Source organism: Neophocaena asiaeorientalis, unplaced genomic scaffold (genome assembly GCF_003031525.2).
Source record: "Neophocaena asiaeorientalis asiaeorientalis breed wild unplaced genomic scaffold, Neophocaena_asiaeorientalis_V1.1 scaffold59, whole genome shotgun sequence".
NCBI classification, from domain to species: domain Eukaryota; kingdom Metazoa; phylum Chordata; class Mammalia; order Artiodactyla; family Phocoenidae; genus Neophocaena; species Neophocaena asiaeorientalis.
Genome location: NW_020174268.1, coordinates 14,756,368 through 14,774,879, shown reverse-complemented (window position 1 = coordinate 14,774,879; position 18,512 = coordinate 14,756,368). Strand labels below are relative to the sequence as shown.

The 18,512-nt window shown below is 45.7% G+C and overlaps 2 protein-coding genes across 6 annotated transcripts in view; one reads left to right on the top strand and one right to left on the bottom strand.

Annotated features, from left to right (window-relative positions):
• KL (klotho) overlaps window positions 1-15,128 on the top strand; it is a 75,688-nt gene extending 60,560 nt beyond the window's left edge. The window contains exons 8-11 of the mRNA XM_024755646.1: window positions 5,888-5,996; window positions 8,695-8,958; window positions 10,084-10,281; window positions 14,791-15,128. The gene's annotated coding sequence lies outside the window, so the exon portion shown is untranslated. The remainder of the gene's footprint in view (window positions 1-5,887; window positions 5,997-8,694; window positions 8,959-10,083; window positions 10,282-14,790) is intronic.
• STARD13 (StAR related lipid transfer domain containing 13) overlaps window positions 9,179-18,512 on the bottom strand; it is a 222,246-nt gene continuing 212,912 nt past the window's right edge. For 4 of the 5 annotated variants that reach the window (XM_024755330.1, XM_024755331.1, XM_024755333.1 and 1 more), the window contains 6 exons: window positions 17,524-17,734; window positions 16,818-16,932; window positions 15,688-15,909; window positions 14,711-14,928; window positions 11,587-11,763; window positions 10,121-10,863 (listed from right to left, as the gene is read on the bottom strand). In XM_024755330.1, coding sequence (XP_024611098.1) covers window positions 10,746-10,863; window positions 11,587-11,763; window positions 14,711-14,928; window positions 15,688-15,909; window positions 16,818-16,932; window positions 17,524-17,734 — 1,061 coding nt within the window. In that variant the 3' untranslated portion in view covers window positions 10,121-10,745. Of the gene's footprint in view, window positions 10,864-11,586; window positions 11,764-14,710; window positions 14,929-15,687; window positions 15,910-16,817; window positions 16,933-17,523; window positions 17,735-18,512 lie in introns of all 5 variants that reach the window. The other variant, XM_024755329.1, reaches the window with a different exon arrangement.

Here is an 18,512-nt window from a genome sequence, read left to right as displayed (position 1 = left end):
TCACTTCCTTCATTTCTTTTTCATTCATTTCTGATGTGATCTTTATGATTTCTTTCCTTCTGCTAACTTTGGTTTTTTGTCTTTGTTGTTCTTCTTTCTCTGATTGCTTTAGGTGTAAGGTTAGGTTGTTTATTTGAGATGTTTCTTGTTTCTTGAGGTAGATTGTATTGCTGTAGACTTCCCTCTTAGAACCACTTTTGCTGCATCACATAGGTTTTGGGTCGTCGTGTTTTCATTGTCATTTGTCTCTAGATATATTTTGATTTCCTCTTTCATTTCTTCAGTGATCTCTTGGTTATTTAGTATTGTGTTGTTTAGCCTCCATGTGTTTGTATTTTTTACAGTTTTTTTCCTGTAATTGATATCTAGTCTCATAGTGTTGTCGTCGGAAAAGATACTTGATAGGATTTCAATTTTCTTAAATTTACCGAGGCTTGATTTGTGACCCAAGATATGATCTATCCTGGAGAATGTTCCATGAGCACTTGAGAAGAAAGTGTATTCTGTTGTTTTTGGATGGAATGTCCTATAAGTATCAATTAAATCCATCTTGTTTAATGTGTCATTTAAAGCTTGTGTTTCCTTATTTTTTTTTCATTTTGGATGATCTATTGGTGAAAGTGGGGTGGTAAAGTCCCCTAGTATTATTGTGTTACTGTTGAGCTCCCCTTTTATGGCTGTTAGCATTTGCCTTATGTACTGAGGTGCTCCTATGTTGGGTGCATAAATATTTACAATTGTTATATCTTCTTCTTGGATCGATCCCTTGATCATTATGTAGTGTCCTTCTTTGTCTCTTGTAATAGTCTTTTGTTTTAAAGTCTATTTTGTCTGATATGAAAATTGCTACTCCAGCTTGCTTTTGATTTCCATTTGCATGGAATATCTTTTTCCATCCCCTCACTTTCAGTCTGTATGTGTCCCTAGGTCTGAAGTGTGTCTGTTGTAGACAGCATATATACAGGTCTTCTTTTTTTTTTTTGTGGTACGCAGGCCTCTCACTGTTGTGGCCTCTCCTGTTGCGGAGCACAGGCTCCGGACGCACAGGCTCAGCAGCCATGGCTCACGGGCCTAGCCGTTCTGTGGCACGTGGGATCTTCCCGGACCGGGGCACGAACCTAAGTCCCTTGCATCGGCAGGTGGACTCTCAACCACTGCGCCACCAGGCAAGCCCCCAGTCTATGTCTTTTGGTTGGAGCATTTAATCCATTTACATTTAAGGTAGTTATCAACGTGTATGTTCTTATTACCCAGGACATAATTTTAATGTCATTAGATATAATTATTGCCAGGGCCCCAGGAATGCTGAGATCTTGATCATCTATTATCAGTGACCCTTCCCACAGGCTCGGAAAGCTCTCTGTGAACAGGAACAACAGCAGAAGGGTATCAAAAGACGTCTTTATTAATAGCTGTGCAAATGTCTGAGAATTATAGTAAAGGACAAGCACTCCCATTTGCCTCTGAACCTAAATCTTAGGACTGAGCAGGCCCCGTCATGCCACAGGGCGGGACGGGGATCTATCCGTGTATCCGGCTGTACTTAGCAGGCCAGCTGCGTGCACAGAGAAAGGAGCACACATGATGGGTACCACCTGGCGATGCTGTGACCGCCTCCAAACAATGTCACGGAGCTCGGTGATTCACATTAGCAGCTCCCCTCCCCTAGAAGGTGCTGCAAAGGGCTGGACAGAATAGCCTGGCTGGAGGTATGTTGTCCCTCCCTCATGTGCCCTTTGCTGCTTCCAAGTCTGGCCTCACCAGCGGGCTTGCTGTGCACCCCACTGTCTTGCTGTCTTCTTTTTTAAATTTATTTTATTTTTGGCCGTGTTGGGTCTTCATTGCTGCATGTGGGCTTTCTGTAGTTGTGGAGGGCAGGAGCTACTCTTCATTGCAGTGCATGGGCTTCTCATTGCGGTGGTTTCTCTTGTTGCGGAGCACAGGCTATAGGCGCTCCCGCTTCAGTAGTTGTGGCATGTGGGCTCAGTAGTTGTGGCTCGCGGGCTCTAGAGCGCGCAGGCTCAGCAGTTGTGGTGCATGGGCTTAGTTGCTCCACAGCATGTGGGATCTTCCTGGACCAGGGCTTGAACCCATGTCCCCTGCACTGATAGATGGATTCTTAACTACTGCACCACCAGGGAAGCCCCGGTGTCTTCTTCTTGTTGGAGACTATTTGCAATTATACTCAAAGTGTCACTCTTTAGAAGATCCACTCAGCCAATCTGCTGGGTGTTCTTACCAGCCAGCATAGCTTCCTGATTTCATCATTCTGTCATAGAGGAACCCTCCTCATTAAGGGAAGCAGCAAAGCAAAGCTCAGATTGCCTGAGTGTGTCCTGGTTGGGTGACATCAGGAAAGTCACCAGTCCTTTCTTAGCCTCAACTTACTCTTCTAAAAAATAGATATAACAGTATCTGTGTCATTGGGTTGTTGTGAGGATTGATACCTACATTATGCATACACATATACATGTATGTGAGTGTGTATGGAAAATCGTTGGTAAACAGTAAGGCCCCAATGCACACAGCTGTCACTATTGTCTTATCACTTTTTACCTAATGGGAGGTTTATTCCATGTGTGATTGGTGACGATCTGAAGTAGGAAGATAAAGAACCCATAGCATACAGGGCATCAGAACGTTCCCTGGACATTTACACTTCTAGGTTTGAGGTTCTGGTTCACTATGGTTCCCCTCATTAGCCTTTGAAATTCCACTTGGAGAATGCCGTGGAGAACTGCCATCCTACTTGCTGCCTCTTCTGGCCTTGATTCCTTTGTCCCGTTTCAGTGGCCTGACCCTTGTCCTGGGAATTACTGCCGCTGGAGAGTCTTTTCCTCATTTGCATGGCTCACATGATGGACGTCACCTTGGGTCTATTTCTGATCTCTGCATAACATCTTGACACTGGAATGTGAGAACACGAGCAGCTGTTCATTTTATACTCCCCAATCCTTGAACAAAAATTGCAAAGTGTTCTGTCTTCTCAGAGAAAAACTGTCCCCCTCTTGTTCTTATTCAGTTTCAAGAAGTGACAACTGTTGCTGTATGTATGACTGGTTAAAATTCCTTCATTTCATGTAAAGGATCCTGCTTGATGCCTGCTTTGCAGCATCAGTAAAACGGGGGAGCAGGGCTCTGTTAAATGTGAATTTTGAGATTTATGGGGAAGATCAGGACAGCTACACAACCGTCTGAAAAGTGAACAAGGCAGCCAAATTGCTGCTGCATTTTTTTTTGTTTGAAATGCTGCATCACTGCTTTGATGTTTTTTATGCTGCATCACTGCTTTGATGTTTTTTATGCTTCTGGGTATAAACATACGCTGCTGGGTTTATACTGGAACCACTGCAAACTGATAGAAAACTAAGAAGAAATCCACTCGCCTTTGCCACTTCCAAGTCTTTTTCGAGCTGAATGTTCAGTTTCATGCAGTTCTAGAAGGGAAGCCCTGTTCTGGAGTGTGTGTTCCTCGTGTGCGGGGTCCCAGAGGGCAGCTCCAGCAGATCCCAGCGATGGGTGGTCCTCCCCCCACCGCTCCCCCGCAGCTGCTCCTTCCAGAGCATGTTTAATTTCAGACCATCGGATAGCCCTTTTCGCCAAAGTAATTTGAACCGCCCATCTCTGTGGCAGTCAGCACACTATCTGTGGCTCAGACAGAATTGATAGTTGTGCCTGTTTCCTTTTAGTTTTCCCCTGTAGATGAGGGAGCAGCAGAGAAACTGAAGGACATCAGGAAAAGCAGCGAACACCACCACATCCAGTGGTCTTGTTTGTTTGCCCAGTACTCCCCAGTTTGGCCCTTCCTCACTCAGCGTCTTCAACTCTTGTCCGTTTGGCGTATATGGGAATCCAGCCCCCAGAAAGGCAGGGTCCCTTCTCCCTGGCTGGCACCTCCTGGATGCTCCCTCGGGTCTTCCTTGGGCACAAAGTTCCTGGCAAAGCTGCGCATTACAGGATTGAGACAAAATGGATACCACACACCATCTTGGGAATTTCTTCAGAAAACTGCTTGACGGGCTTGGAAACCAAGGAATGGGAGTGGGGATTCTCTGAGAAGAAAAGATGAGATTCAGACAGCTTTGAAGTGGTGGAGGGGGAGAGAGACGGGGGAAGGAAGGGTCAGGCTGGAGGAGGCTCCCTGGAAGAGCCCTTCTGAATCCAGGCAGAGCTCCCATCTCTGACTCTCCTGGGAGCGCAGCACCCAAGCCTCCCCAGGGAAGCAGGGACCACGTGGGGAAACGACCCGTACACTCCAACCACCGGGGAACAACAAGGTCAGGTGACTTTCAGGGTTAGGCTTTTTTTGTACTGTGGTAGCAGCATTTCAGTCTCTTCCGTATTCCAAAAATAGCTTCCACCTACCTGCTGATGCCTGAAATCCTTGTAACAGGAGAGAAAGCCTCTAATGCCAGATAAGGAGATAAAAGACTTCATTATGCAAATCTACAGTGGAGCAACTCTGTCTGAAACATTCATATGAAAATGTCACCAATCAGCTTTTCAGCAGACAGGATGACTGATAACCACGGGGATGGCAGAGGCGTCTGCCACCCTTGACGTGAGCACAGGGATGGGAAGGGAAGGCGAGGAAGCCCGACATAGGGCCGGCACCCGCTGTGCCCACAGAGGCGGCGTGGTGATTTTTCCCGAGATGACTAGGATTTATGGCAACGAATCCGCGCGCGTCCCTGGTGTGATCATCTTCTGGGTCTTGGGGTGGAGCCACGCGGCCAGGGCGTGAAGGTGGGTCTTCCGCCTCCTGCCAGCAGCGCAGTTGTTCTTCACGTTCTGAAGCTGGGGAGTGGGAGTGAGGTGGGCTGGGTCAGACCCTTCCCTGCGGGAGGCGTTCACTGTTCCCAGAGTGGAGTCTGAGCCTGAGGGGGGGGGGTGGCAGGCGGAGAGGTGAGAGCGCCTGGGGTCAGGTGTGGGTTAAGGCGCTGGAAGCAGAGCCCCTTGGGGCTGCTGCTTTAAGTTACATCCTACCTTGTACTGTCTCCCCGGTGTGTTGGTTGAGTCTTATCCCAAGTGACGCCTGGTCTCAGGTGTGTTGTGGGGATTTAGGGAAGCACTTGGAGCAGCTCCATAAGGAGGTATCACGGGGAGAACGGGGTCTTCCTCCCCTCCCAGGACTCTGGTGCCAGGGTGGGTCCCAGCAGTGAGCTGAACTGTCGTGGTCGTGGTCAGCAGGGGTGGGTGTGCGTGTGAGGATGAACCAAGCTGACAAGGGAGCCTGCCTTCAAGCACGTGGAGACGCTTGTCTCGAAAACTCCGCGAAGTATCCGGGGGCCTTGGAGACATGCTTGTATCTGGAAATCAGAACGGCAGGGGACTATCATCTGGGCCTAAGAACTGAATGTTCCCATCTGGGACATGTGGGCTTCCAGCACCTGTGCATCGCTTGCTGGAACCCTGCTTTCTGATGGGATTGAAAGACGCAGCCAGAGGCTTCATTTCCTCCTGCTGCTGTTACTTATTTTCCTTCACAAGGAATAAGGTCTCAGCAAATTGATGAAGTGATCATTCCCAACACTGTAATTTTAGCAGCTCCAGCAGAGCTTGAGGAAAAATAATCAAACAGCATGTCATTTTGATAGTTCTTTACCCCAGGCCCTTGGTAAGCTTTTCCCTATCTAATCTCCTTCCTCTGATTTTATTTTTCTCTGTAGAGCTTCTCTGGTCAATTATTTATCTTGTTTCTTGGCTGTTTTCTCTTCTAGACCATAAGTTCCATGAGGACAGGGATTTTTTTGTCTGTTTTATTCACTGATTTCATTTATTGTTTTATTTACTGAATGCCTAGAACAGTGTCTGGCACATCATGAGTGCTCCACACATATTTGTTGAATGAATGAACTAATCAAACTGTCCTATTTTCTGCAAACAGATGTTCAGCATTTGATAATTTCAGAAACAGTTGCATTTAACTTCTTGGAAGACCAGCTAATTCTCCATTGTTTGTGCTATTGGAGAGCTGTAGTAGTCAAACACAAAATGTGAGTTATTTCACTGGCTTTGGAATACTCCACACTAGGTTATGACTTCCATTTCTATGGCTTCTATCATCTTTATGCCCAGTTTTCAGATGCCCAGGTCATTTTAAATACTTATAGAATGGTGTAGCAGAAAGTGTCCTATGGGATGGAGTTTCAAAGCTGAGTAAGACATGGTCCATGTTCCTAAGCAATCATAATCTAGTGGGAGAGTTAGATTTATTGCCAAATAACTAAATGAGATGTGATTCATGCAATAAGAGTAATATATAAGGAAGCAGGTGGATTTCAGATGGGTGGTCAGGAAAGTCCATGGAGCAAGTGATGCTCAAATAGGGTTTTGAGGAATCAACAGGCTATCACATGACCGACAAGATGGGGAGAAAGTCAATGGCAAGTCACAGAGGTGTGAAAGAGTGGCTTGGTATCACTGGACCGTTATGTGTGTAGTCAGGAGAGGCAGGGATAACACAACTGAAGTGAACATGGCATGTACCTCTAGCTTTGGGCCCTGGTCACTCTCATAATGTTTGACCTGTATGTCCCACTAGTGGCTGGGCATCTCCACCTCAACAATTCAGAATCATTGTAAGTGCTACAGGAACGGTGACACTCCACTTGGCTAGGATCTATTTAATTCCTTTACATTAATTTCCTGAGAAGAAATCATACGACTGATTTTTTTTGTGGCCAAATATCAAAAGACAGAAAGAAGTATAATAGGGACTTCCCTTGTGGTCCATTGGGTAAGACTCTGCGCTCCCAATGCAGGGGGCCCGGGTTTAATCCTTGGTCAGGGAATTATATCCCGTACGCATGCCACAACTAAGAAGGCCACACGCCATAGCGAAGATCCCGCGTGCTGCAACTAAGACCCAGCACAGCCTAAATAAATAAATTAATTAATTAAATATTTTTTAAAAAAAGAAGTAGAACAGTTTCATGCCTAAGAATTTCATGAAGTAGACTCAGAATCAAGTTTGAATTCATATGCTCCAGGGTCCCAGGATGACACTGGTTGCCTGTGGCTGCTAGAATGACCATGTTCTCTTCTTTCACATAGAAGAGGAAAAGGGACAGTTGAAATTCCTCCTTTGCCTATGAAGGCAAAACTTGCAAGTAATGGAAGAAAGAATGAGGGAGAGGAGCAGAGAGCAGAGTTTGGATCATTTTTATGTGGGCATATGGTTGTTTGGGCTGCTGTGGCTCTTGTAGCCTATAGCTGAGAATGTTCGAGAGCTCCTGCTTGCTTAATTAGGGGTGACCTTTGTCATCTTTTAGAAATAAAGCATAGAACAAGTACAGTGGTCCCTCAGTACCCACAGGAGATTAGCTCCAGGACTCCCTTCAGGTACCAGAATCCAGGGATTGCTCAAGTCCCTTATATAAAGTGGTGTAGTATTTGCATATAACCCATGCACATACTCTCATATACTTTAAATCATCTCTAGATTACTTGTAATACCTAATACAATGCAAATGATATGTAAATAGCTGCCAGTGTACAGCAAATTCAAGTTTTGCTTTTAGGAATTTTCTGGAATTTTTTTGGAGTATTTTTATTTATTTATTTATTTATCTTTGGCTGTGTTGGATCTTTGTTTCTGTGCGCGGGCTTTCTCTAGTAGTGGCGAGCAAGGGCCACTCTTCGTTGCGGTGCGCGGGCCTCACTATCACGGCCTCTCTTTGTTGCGGAGCACAAGCTCCAGATGCGCAGGCTCTGTAGTTGTGGCTCATGAGCCTAGTTGCTCCGCGGCATGTGGGATCTTCCCAGACCAGGGCTCGAACCCATGTCCCCTGAACTGGCAGGCAGATTCTCAACCACTGCGCCACCAGGGAAGCCCCTGGAGTATTTTTGATCTGTGGTTGGTTGAATCCTTGGATGCAGAACCCGCAGATATGGAGGGCTCACTGTACAAGGATGGAAAGCAAGAGGCTCAGAGTCAGATGTGGCTACTCTTCATGGTCCAGTGGTGCAGCCATAAGTCACGTCATCAAGTCTCAGTTTCTTGTGCACTCAGTGAAAATGGAATCGTAGCTGGAGTTCACTGAATCCTTTATAAAAATACTCTTAAAAGTGTTCTTATAACTTCTAGATTTAAGAACAATGGAATGTAAAAGAAATCCCTACCCATCACCATAATGCCTTAGACATAGGTTAAGGCACCCAGACTGTTAGTGAAGTTCTGTAGATAACAATCTAGACTTTTATATGAATCTTTATATTTGAGGGAGATTTGACTATAGTACTGAGGCGTCAAGCTCATGGCAAGCTTTTTAGAGAGAACTCTTCCTCAGGAAGCAGGTTTTCTACTTACAGGATGAAGCATGAAAATCAACATGTATTTTATAGGAAAAAAAAGGGTATATTTAACGTATATAAATTTCTTTGCCTTGGCAAGTATTCTACAATTGATGATTGATACCAACAGTTGAGGTAAAGATATACTGCAGTATAAATAGTATAAATATAATATTTAAAGGCAATATCATATTTTATTTCTATTGGCAAGATAACAATGAATAAAATACTGTAGTATTTGACAAGCTTGCTGCATCTTTCTCCTTTTTTTTTTTTTTTTAAGAGGCACTGTATTGTTAGGCAGCAGTGATGTGATTAGTATGTGCATAACAATTAAGAAGTCAGGTAATTTGAAGAGAAGGGGAGTCAGAAATAAACCATGTGTGCTTTTATTCTAAGTATCCTCTAGGTCCCAGCTTCTCAAGGTGTGGTCTTCGGGCTGGCAGGCCGGGCATCCCCGAAGCTGGTTCAAAATGCAGAAGCTCAGGTCCACCTCGGACTGCCTGAATCAGAGGCTTATTGTAACAATATCTGCGGGTAATCCGTGTGCTGCTAAGGCTGGAAAAGGCCTGCTCTAGGTGACACGACACCATTCATCCTTATGTGCCTGTCATATTTCCTGAAAACATATGATCCCATCTCTGGAGTAGGATCAGCATTAAGGTAAATTAAATTCACTAATGATCTTGTCTATGCATATTAAAGTAATCTGGCATATGTGGTTACAATTAAGGTGTATGGAAGAAGTGAATTTGTTTTGCTCACAGGGCGTTGCCCAAATGGAAAATTATGGGTTTGCTGCCACCTTTTTCAGTAGGCAAGGAAACAAAAAATCCCTAGATCACAATTCAAACAGTATGATTTTACTGGTACCATACAAAACTCATATATAGCATTTTTATTTCTCTCAATAAAAGAATTGCACATTGCTGATAAAAGAAAACATTATATAAATGCATACAATATAAAAAAGAAAGGAAAACACTCTTTTTTTTTTCTCCAGCATGAATTGCTAAGTTATGATACCAACCTCTCCCTGAAACCAAACACAATAAATTATCTTCCTCTCTAGCATTGTTGAATTACAATAAAAAACCAACTTAAATCCATTAGCAATTGGTTAAGGATAGTCCATTTGCTTAGTCTATACAATAATAAATAAGGTTGGGTCAAATGCATAGGTAGCTTGACTGACTAATGAAGAAACATGGAATTTAACAGACCTGTTTATATTTTCTAAAACTAATTGAAGAACACAGTTTTGGTCTTAACATTAGTTTAAAAACCCTGTCTTTCAGATTGCAAAACTTTAATGAATTCTAAAGAGCATCATATGTAGCAATAGTAGAATTCCCTGAAGCTGAAATGGTCCAGGACTCTTGAATGACCATCATCTCCCTTAATCTGGTGTCCAGAGTTAAATTCAGTGCAATACATTGGTAAGAAAATGCCAGTTAACTGTGGACAAATAGGCCACTGGTCAACTAGAATGACGTTTAAGAACATTATGAAATGTAAGTAATGAAAACTCAACAGAACACAGAGGCTCCCTTTGGCTGTGAATCTGCAAAAGCTATTACACTCAGCTCTAATCAGCAGGGAAATACAGGCTCTCTTTCAGTCACTGGGCTGACTCCAGTGGTCCATAGGCGTCTAACATGTCACTGAAAGCTGTATCTGCTGGCCCCATGGCAAGCGGTAATCTAGGCTTAAATGCGGGAACGACTCCTCACCCACTTCTTTGCTTTAAAGAGGACTAAATATTATTTTCCTTGCTTTATCCAACAGCCCACTCTCCGTGTTTGAATAACACAAACAAGCTGACAACATGTAAGAACCATTTAATGTGTTTTCCTTTGGTTGGCTAATCTTTGGTAAGACATCAGGGCAGACTACATATTTTCACACTTCAGTGTCAGCAGCAGATTCTGCTCAGCTTACAGGACGGCGGGGAGACAGCGCCCAGAACAACTTGGAAAGAACCAGGTGAGGAAGGGACTCACCGAATCAGACTTGTTCCTTTTCAAAATATGCAATTAGATATAAAATTGATATTTTACATATATACAGTAAAGATAGAGATATACACACATATGTACATATGCTATACATACATTTATTTACAGTTAAGAATACGCTTCTTAGAAGCCTTTAAATAGCAAATTAGGCAATGCACAATGAATAAGCCATTTAATTTTAAGTAACATAGATAAATGTTCTGATTTTTAAAAATATTATATTAGTAGGGATGTATGTAGCCGTCTCCAGGAAGGCTAGGAAAGTTCTCAGAAATTCTTGCATCTTCAACATTCCGACTTCTCAGTGCTTCCATTTTTAAGCATTGTCAATCGCTTTCTCTCTCTCCCTTGCTTTCTCACGCGCACACTCTCTCCCACAAGTGTTTGCTTTCACTTCCTCTTCCCTGAGTTTGATGTCACACTGGGGAAAACTCAGATTTTAGTTTCTGGACCTTCAGCAATGAGGGGCTGAAAAGAGTTTCTAATCCTGGCAACTTCCGCCGCACACAGATGTCCAAAGCCTTTATTGTACCATTCTGGGGAATGACCTCTGCAGGGACAAAAATCAGAAAGGAAGTGGGAAAGTCTTTTTCCAAATCACAACAATTTGTCATGGTCGATAGGGCTGTGCTTGTGCCCTGAATGTCAGTCCACCTGCATTACACTCGGGGCTGCTGTGCCGAGGTTCTGAACACCTCATTATGTCAACAGGGGCCTTGAAAATGCCTTTTTGGCCGAGTATTTGGTCTATCTTTACAGTATTCACCAGGTGCTTTAAAATGATAGGGTCTCCTCAGGGGTGATTCAGACTTAATTCTAGAATTTACTGAGCAAACCCAGCTTATATCCACCGAGACCAAGAACTCAGCATCATGAATGCCTTGAAGGGGTTGGATTTAAGTTAGTTCCCTCTCAAAGGAGGGCAACTGGAGGGAGCCGCAAAAGGGACAGGCTGAAAAGAAACACAAGAGGACTCGTATTTACTGAGCACCTACTACGTCCCGGGCTCTAGTGCTGGTGTTTGCCCCATGCCCAAAGCACAGAAGTATAAGTGGGACAAAACGGAAAATAAAGATGAGCAGAGGACTTTCTCCTGAAAGTCAGAATTTTAGCAAGGGCGGAAAGGGGAAAAGCGAGGGGAAGGCACACATAATCTAGAAAGCATGTTAACGGCAAGAGGAATAAAAGGACAGTGAAATAAGGGACCAGATGAGAAACGGCCCCAGCGGATGTGCGGCAAGCCTGTGCCTGCCGCCCCCAGGAGCCCGCTTACCTCAGGTCCACCCTGCAGATGTGGGTCAGCCTCGACTTGCCTGACCCACACGGCTCCATTAAGTACTGAGAGTCCATCACCACAGCCCGCACACCACCCATGAGCTGGGCTTCCTCGTGGTCCACGGAGAGGGACACCAGGGTGCACATTCCTTTGGGCAAATCAGTCTTCCAGGTCCTGCAGCAAAACAAACCCGCACGTCGGAATTAGGGCTGAGAGAGAAAGAAAACCCGGAGCACAGCGCTGAGGCTCACACTTACATTTTCTTGCTCAAATTCCAAGCCCAGTTACTTGGACTAAGCTAATGGTTTCCATAAGTGCGTGTGAACTTTATGCCGTGCAGTTGAAAGCAAGGGTCTCAGCCCTCTGACCCAGAGGTCAGAAACGGTCTTGCAGCTTTCAGAGCTGCTTTCAGAATCCCAAACTGAGGCTGCAGAGGCTCCTGCACAATACTGAAGGGCTGGTCTCACCGTTTGGGAATTAGGACTCGCCCATTCAAGTCTCAGCAAACATCTGTTGGGTGTGCCAAGCTCTGAGAAGCCACTGAAGACATAAAAGTCTACAGCCCAGGAGGAGAAACAGACCTACCAAGAGAACCCTAAAGCACCACGGCAAGAGCAGTGATTGGCTGTGCAAAGAGCGCTCTGAGATCACATATAGGGGATGGCTTCCTGGAGGAGGCGGTGCTCAACTCAAGTCTGAAAGGATGCTTAGCTTGAAGAAAACTAGGTACATGGCAGACTACTAATGGCCTTCAAGTCCCTGAGTGGCTCTTGAGCGGGAGAATAAATAAATACAGTGGATTTGCCTCCAGAAAGCAGAGATATGAAGGTATGTTTTAATTCAGTGCAGACAAGAGCCGTCTCACAATGTGTACTCTTCAAAAATGGAGTGGGCTATATGAGGGGTAGTGAGTTCACTGTTACTGGAGCTATTCAAACATGGGGGGGTGTACCACTTGGGAAAAGGTTGTAGATGGAAGTCAGGAATCATGAGAGCATCTCTGTAGCAACCATTTCTACCGTAGGATGTAGGTTTCATTATTATAATCTTAGTTATTTATGTTACAAATCCTATCCCCTTGCTTAGTTTTCTCATCTCTAACTTCGTCCTGGCCTACCTCACCAGAAAGAGGAACTATTACCTAGAATTAGGGAATAAGCAAGCCCTACACAAATGCTTAGCAACTTCTCCATGGGTGTGACCATTCTCTTTTCATGCATAAGGCTGTGATTAATAACAAAGACTGAAAGTTGTACAGATTTGTGGGGATAAAATGGAAGAAGCTTCAGTGAGTATCACTGGAAGCTCCTGAGGAGCTAGAGAAAGGGGTAAAGTAAGACATGAACATGGTAATCCCAAGAGGAGACCAGCCTCATGCGTGCTAGCCTAGACAGGGAGACGCTCTGAAAACAGGAAGTGCCTCAGCCCTGGACTCCTCTTCCATACCAGTCACTTTCTACCTCTTGTATCATAACCACAAGGAATTCCTGCTGCAGGAAACACATCAGGTTCATTATTAATCTTCTTGGGTGCCGAGTTCTTCTCCCTCAGCCTCGTGGTCCACCCACCTTCTTCTTCAAGTCTTGGATCAACTGTCAACACAGTGAGACTCTGCTCTGACCACTACATTTGAAATTCCACCCCTTCCTATCCCCCTAAGATAAGTAATCCTATCCCCCCTGCTTATTATTTATTGACTCTATTCCTATCCCCCTTGCTTATTATTTATTGACTCTATCTTCCTAATAAAATATAAATCCCAAGAGAGCAGGGCTGTGGTCTGTTGTGCTCCCTGCAGTATCTCCGGAGCCTCCAACAGTGCCTGGCACGAGGCAGTGATGGAATGATACATGAGAAGTAGCAGGCGGGTGGCACTGCAGGATGAGTGGAAGGAGGACGGTTCCATGCACGGACTCCGGCCCTCAGCCTCCTGTAAGGGAGCGAAGAGGCAGGCTATGGCATGGCTCCATCCCCCCTGTGGCTGCCATCCTAGAACGATTTGATTTTCTGCTTGCAAGAGTGAAGGCGTAAAGTTTAACTTCCACGAGGTGAGTCCCAATAACTGCAGTAATAAGCCACCCTTACAACGGCCCACATTCTCCACCAGGGTCCCAAGGTTGCTAAGACAAACACATATACTTAGGGAAAAAATGACCCTTAAAATTCAAGGTCCTAAGGACCAATTCCAAAGGCATAAATAGCCCATGTGAAAAGTAACCTTTAGTTTGCCATCAAGACTAGTTTAATAAACTATTTAAATTACACATTTGGGAATTTCACTAGTGATTCTTTTTATACTGCTAATATATGAGAAGAGACAGTATTCACCATCAGTTATCAATAAAAAAAGGATGTATTGATTTAATCATATTTTATGTGGGTTTGTTAGAATCCTCAGTCCCTCTTCCTGATTCAGTACTGACTCATCAGCCCATGTACACAGCTCTACCGTGCAACTTCCTATTGTCGGTTGAGCATCGCCCTCCAACCCAGAGAGCAGGGGTCAGCACTCAACCCAAATCTAATAGAGGTGCTATTTCGACAGTAGACACCAGCCTCGCAAGCCCTGTCAGGCCCTGAAACCTTTCTGGACGTCCAAGTGTCTCAGCACGGTTGGACCTTCAGGGCTCTGTCAAGGTTTCCATGCCTGGTAATGAGTTATGAGCAGCTGAAGTTATACAGAGGAATTTTGAAGTTTCACACACTCCAGATTGAGAGTCACACCACTGAAGACTTGCTTTCCCAGGGGGAGAAAGGCAAAATCAGGAGAAAAGCCAGCCAGGTTCAATCTGCATAATTTAGCAGAAAGTACAACTGGACAAACAGCAGTTATTTTTGGGGACTCTGTTCTGAGGAAATGAACAATATTTATGGCTTAATAAACCGTATGCTCCATAATGAAAGGGGCCATAAGAGAACCCAGCAGAGCTGTGAACTGGGTGAAAGAAGCAGGAAGTCGGGCATAAACACAGCAAAGTCAGATTTCACTGAGAGAAATGAGGGCCGGCTGAGTGTTACCAGTGGAGGCTGAACTTAGGTGGGAGACCTCTGAAATGCTTAAATCTGCAGCTCTTACCTGGCTTTTGGAGCAGAGCATCTTAAATCCTGGAGGCAGGCTTACCTGAGAACCAGGAAGTCTCTGGAAGGGTGAGGCGCCATGCTGTTCTGCACGTACTGATAGATTTCTGTTTGCTTGTCCAGGGTTTCCACCACCTTCCACTGCACGAAATCCTCATCCCACAGGTGGCGCTCCCTCAGCACGCGATTCAAAACCACCGAGGGGGGCGCTTCCACCTCCACAGAAGCCTTCCACAGCTTCAGCGGATGCCCGTCTCCCACCTTGGAAAAGATACCAGCACATGCTGAAGAGGCTGCTGGTTCCAGCACAACCTACCATCCTTCACTGGGTGTTCAGAAAACATCACTGAGTATGTAACTTGAAAGAGTGACTCTGAATACCTCAGGTTTAGAATTTTTAAATGTTTATCCTTAAGCTGAAAAAAAGAATACTGATAATAAAAACAATAACCACCAACACAGTGCTCCCTGTGTACCAGGCGTTGTTCTGATTTTAAAACAGCCCTCCTCTGACAGTGGTCCTACTATTATGTCCATTATGCAAATAAGAAAATGGAGGCACAGAGAGGTGAGTGACTCGCCCAACGTCACACAGCTACGGGACAGAGCCAGGCCTGGGCTCCAGCAGTCTGGCTCCACAGTCTGCAGTCTGATTATGTGCAAACAGACTCTAGAGTGGGTGGTTGACTGATTCGTGTGTGGTGAAGCCCTGGGAACAGAGTAGCCATTTTAAAAGCAAAACAGGGCTTCCTGGGTGGCGCAGTGATTGAGAGTCCGCCTGCAGATGCAGGGGACGCGGGTTCGTGCCCCGATCCGGGAGGATCCCGCATCCCGCATGCCGCAGAGCGGCTGGGCCCTTGGGCCATGGCCGCTGGGCCCATGCGTCCGGAGCCTGTGCTCCGCAATGGGAAACGCCACAACAGTGAGAGGCCTGCATATCGCCAAAAAAAAAAGCAAAACAAATCCCTGGTTGTAAGACGTGGCTCTTTGGGGGTAATTTTTTCCAAGACCTGAGATTACCTTTTTGAAAGCAAGATCTGTGTTGTCTGTGTTGGAACACATGACCCATCCTTTGAACTTTTCCTTGGCTTCCTTCTGGAGGCCCTGGATGAGATGCTCCAGGTACGTGTGGAAAGTGGCCCCGCTCTCCTCCAGCTGGGCCCCCAGGTCTTCCAGAGTTGGGGGATGGATCTCAGCCTCCATATATGAGTTATGAGACTGGGCCACCATCTCAAGCGGGACCTGAACCGATGGATGCACAGAAGAGTGACGCACTGAGCTACAGAAATGCTGAGACTGACAGAGAAAACAAAGTAGCATCGCCAAAGACCACAGTAGGGCAATGGGCTGAGTGCCGTGGGGCAAGAGATGTTTGTCTAAGATCAGTGAAGGGGGCGGGGGCGGGCTTCCTCAAGTCAGGAAACCCAAATCTGTTTGAGGCTATATTTATTATTCAAAACACCGCCATGACTTCCCATTCATTCTTTCCGTTTTCCTTTGATTTTACTTATTATATTTTTATTCAATTTGGCAAAACTTGGGCTCAGGAAACTTAAAGTGCACAGACTTAAGGGGAACGTCAAGTATGACTTAGAGGTGGCTTTACCTTTGTGGCACACTTTTCCCTTTTGCAAATGACAACTTTGCCCCAACAAGTATGCCGGAAGTCTAGTTCACTTAATCCTTTAGCGTATCTGTGGCTGTATTCATAAGCTGTTACTGATCCTGAGTTCACAGCGATTGTTCAGTTTTTTTTTACACACACCCACACACACACACACACACACACACACACACACACACACACACACACACACACACAAACACACTGAATCTAATCAAGTCCCGAGGTTACATCAAATATACCGTACTTGGCTGGCTGGCCTGGGACCTGGCACCTGAAGTTGATGCAACTGTTCATAAAATCCATCATCATGGTAAACCCAAGTGTCTTTAACTGTCAAAGCCTCAACTATTCAATATATAAGCTCACTCCTCACATTTCTAGGAGGCAAAGACCAGACCTATCGAGTGTACCATTGTCATAAAATCAGGAGAAAACAGAAATAAGCCATAAATGCAGCAACCATTCCAAGCATCTTATCGAGTTCCAAGAGCTATAAGGAAGGCAGTTGGAGCCTTTCACTTACCTCAAAAAGTCTGTCGCATTCCATGATCATGTGGGCCAGCCCCTGAGCTGCGGCCAGATTCTCACTGAGGTCCTTTTGATCTGGCTTCCCGGAGGCATATTTCTTCTGGATGACTCTGTAATTGAGGGGGAGCGTCTTCAGCGGATCCCAAACCCAAGAGCTTTTCACAGTACACAGCTCATCCCTTTGTCATGTCTTCATACCTAGATGTCACCCAGATCCCATACTTTCCCATTTCCAAATAGAAACAGTGACTACACATCTTAGATATCCTGAGTCAGGCTAAGAGTTTGACAGTTCATAATGGAAAACTTTGGAATAATACACGGGCAGGAATAACTGTTGGGGGAGAAATTAATCTTTTTTTCCCAAGTTTGAAACTACTTCACTGCAAGCTACCCGTGCTTGGGCCTTAAATCTAGCCTTTTAAAATTGAAGATTGTAAAATACTACTTTGTGTCCTGTTTCCCTTCTTCTCACTAACACACGCAAAACAAAACAAAACTCCAGGCTTTCGGGATCACAAAGGACACTGTGCTACTTTGACAATTCCCTGATGCTGAGCCACACGAATTATGTTCCTACGCACATTTTCTGATTATGAATGAAGTGCTGACAAATCCCCAACTTGCAATACAGCAGTTTTTTTAAGTAGCCGTGGGGAATACCTGGTTTAGGATTAGCGTTCTTGCTGAGGAAAACCCACCTGGGGGAACTTTCCTTCTTCAGTAAATTCAGATGGAAGAGGGAGGGGGCCAGACACACAGCCAGGTTCATGGGCGTCATCTGATTCTCCTCCACGGCATGGACCACGTCGTTGAGGAAGCACAGCAGCGTCTGCAACACCTCCCTGCTCTCATCGGCCAGCAGCAGGACGGCCGCCTGCACTGCCTGCAGCTGCTGCTCTTTGGGGACGTCTGCAGAAAAGGCGGTGCCGGGAGTTAGAGGAACAGCCGCGGAAGGAGCCAGCGGGACGGGGAGCGAGCGCTACCTTCCTGCGAACACACTCGGGGGTCACTGTCAGCATCAGCAGTGACATGACAACAGCTAAGGGCGTGGAGCTGCCCCAGGTGGTGAGAAGCTTGACGAGCTGCCGTCAGAACCCCACAGTCTCACTCCAGAACCCATAGTCTTCACAATGAGGCTGGACATGCAAAGGAACACCGTGCGCTGGCTTTTCATACTCTTGGAGCAATCCGCCTCCTCACCTACCTGTTTCAAACCTCTTGCCCACCCTCCCTCCCACCCCACCTCCAGCTCGTGAAGCATCCCCCAGGACGCCCAGGGCTTGGGGAAGAGGAACCAGGCCTCCCCTTCTCGGGCCCATTCCCCGTCTGGGCGGTGATAGGGGTGATGGGCACTGGTCAGCAGGCTTGAAAGGGAATCGGCCTGAACAGTATGAGGTAACTAAAAGGAAAAGGTATAGAAAAATGGGTGCTCCGTGCTGCATTCTGCTGCCCCCTGGCTGTGTTTGTTAATGATCTGTGAGGCCTGACTCGCCACCCTTATTCCTCTCACTCTGAAAGACCGTCAGGAGCTCACGTGGGCTAACACGGTTGTCTTTCCTACAATACCAGGTTCTAGAGCGGGTCTCTGCAGCAGGTGTCTGTGCTCCAAAGGGGGGTGGGAAGAAACTGTTGGGATTTCCAGTGGTGTTTGTTTTCTCTCATGCTTTGAAAATACTGATGGGATGTG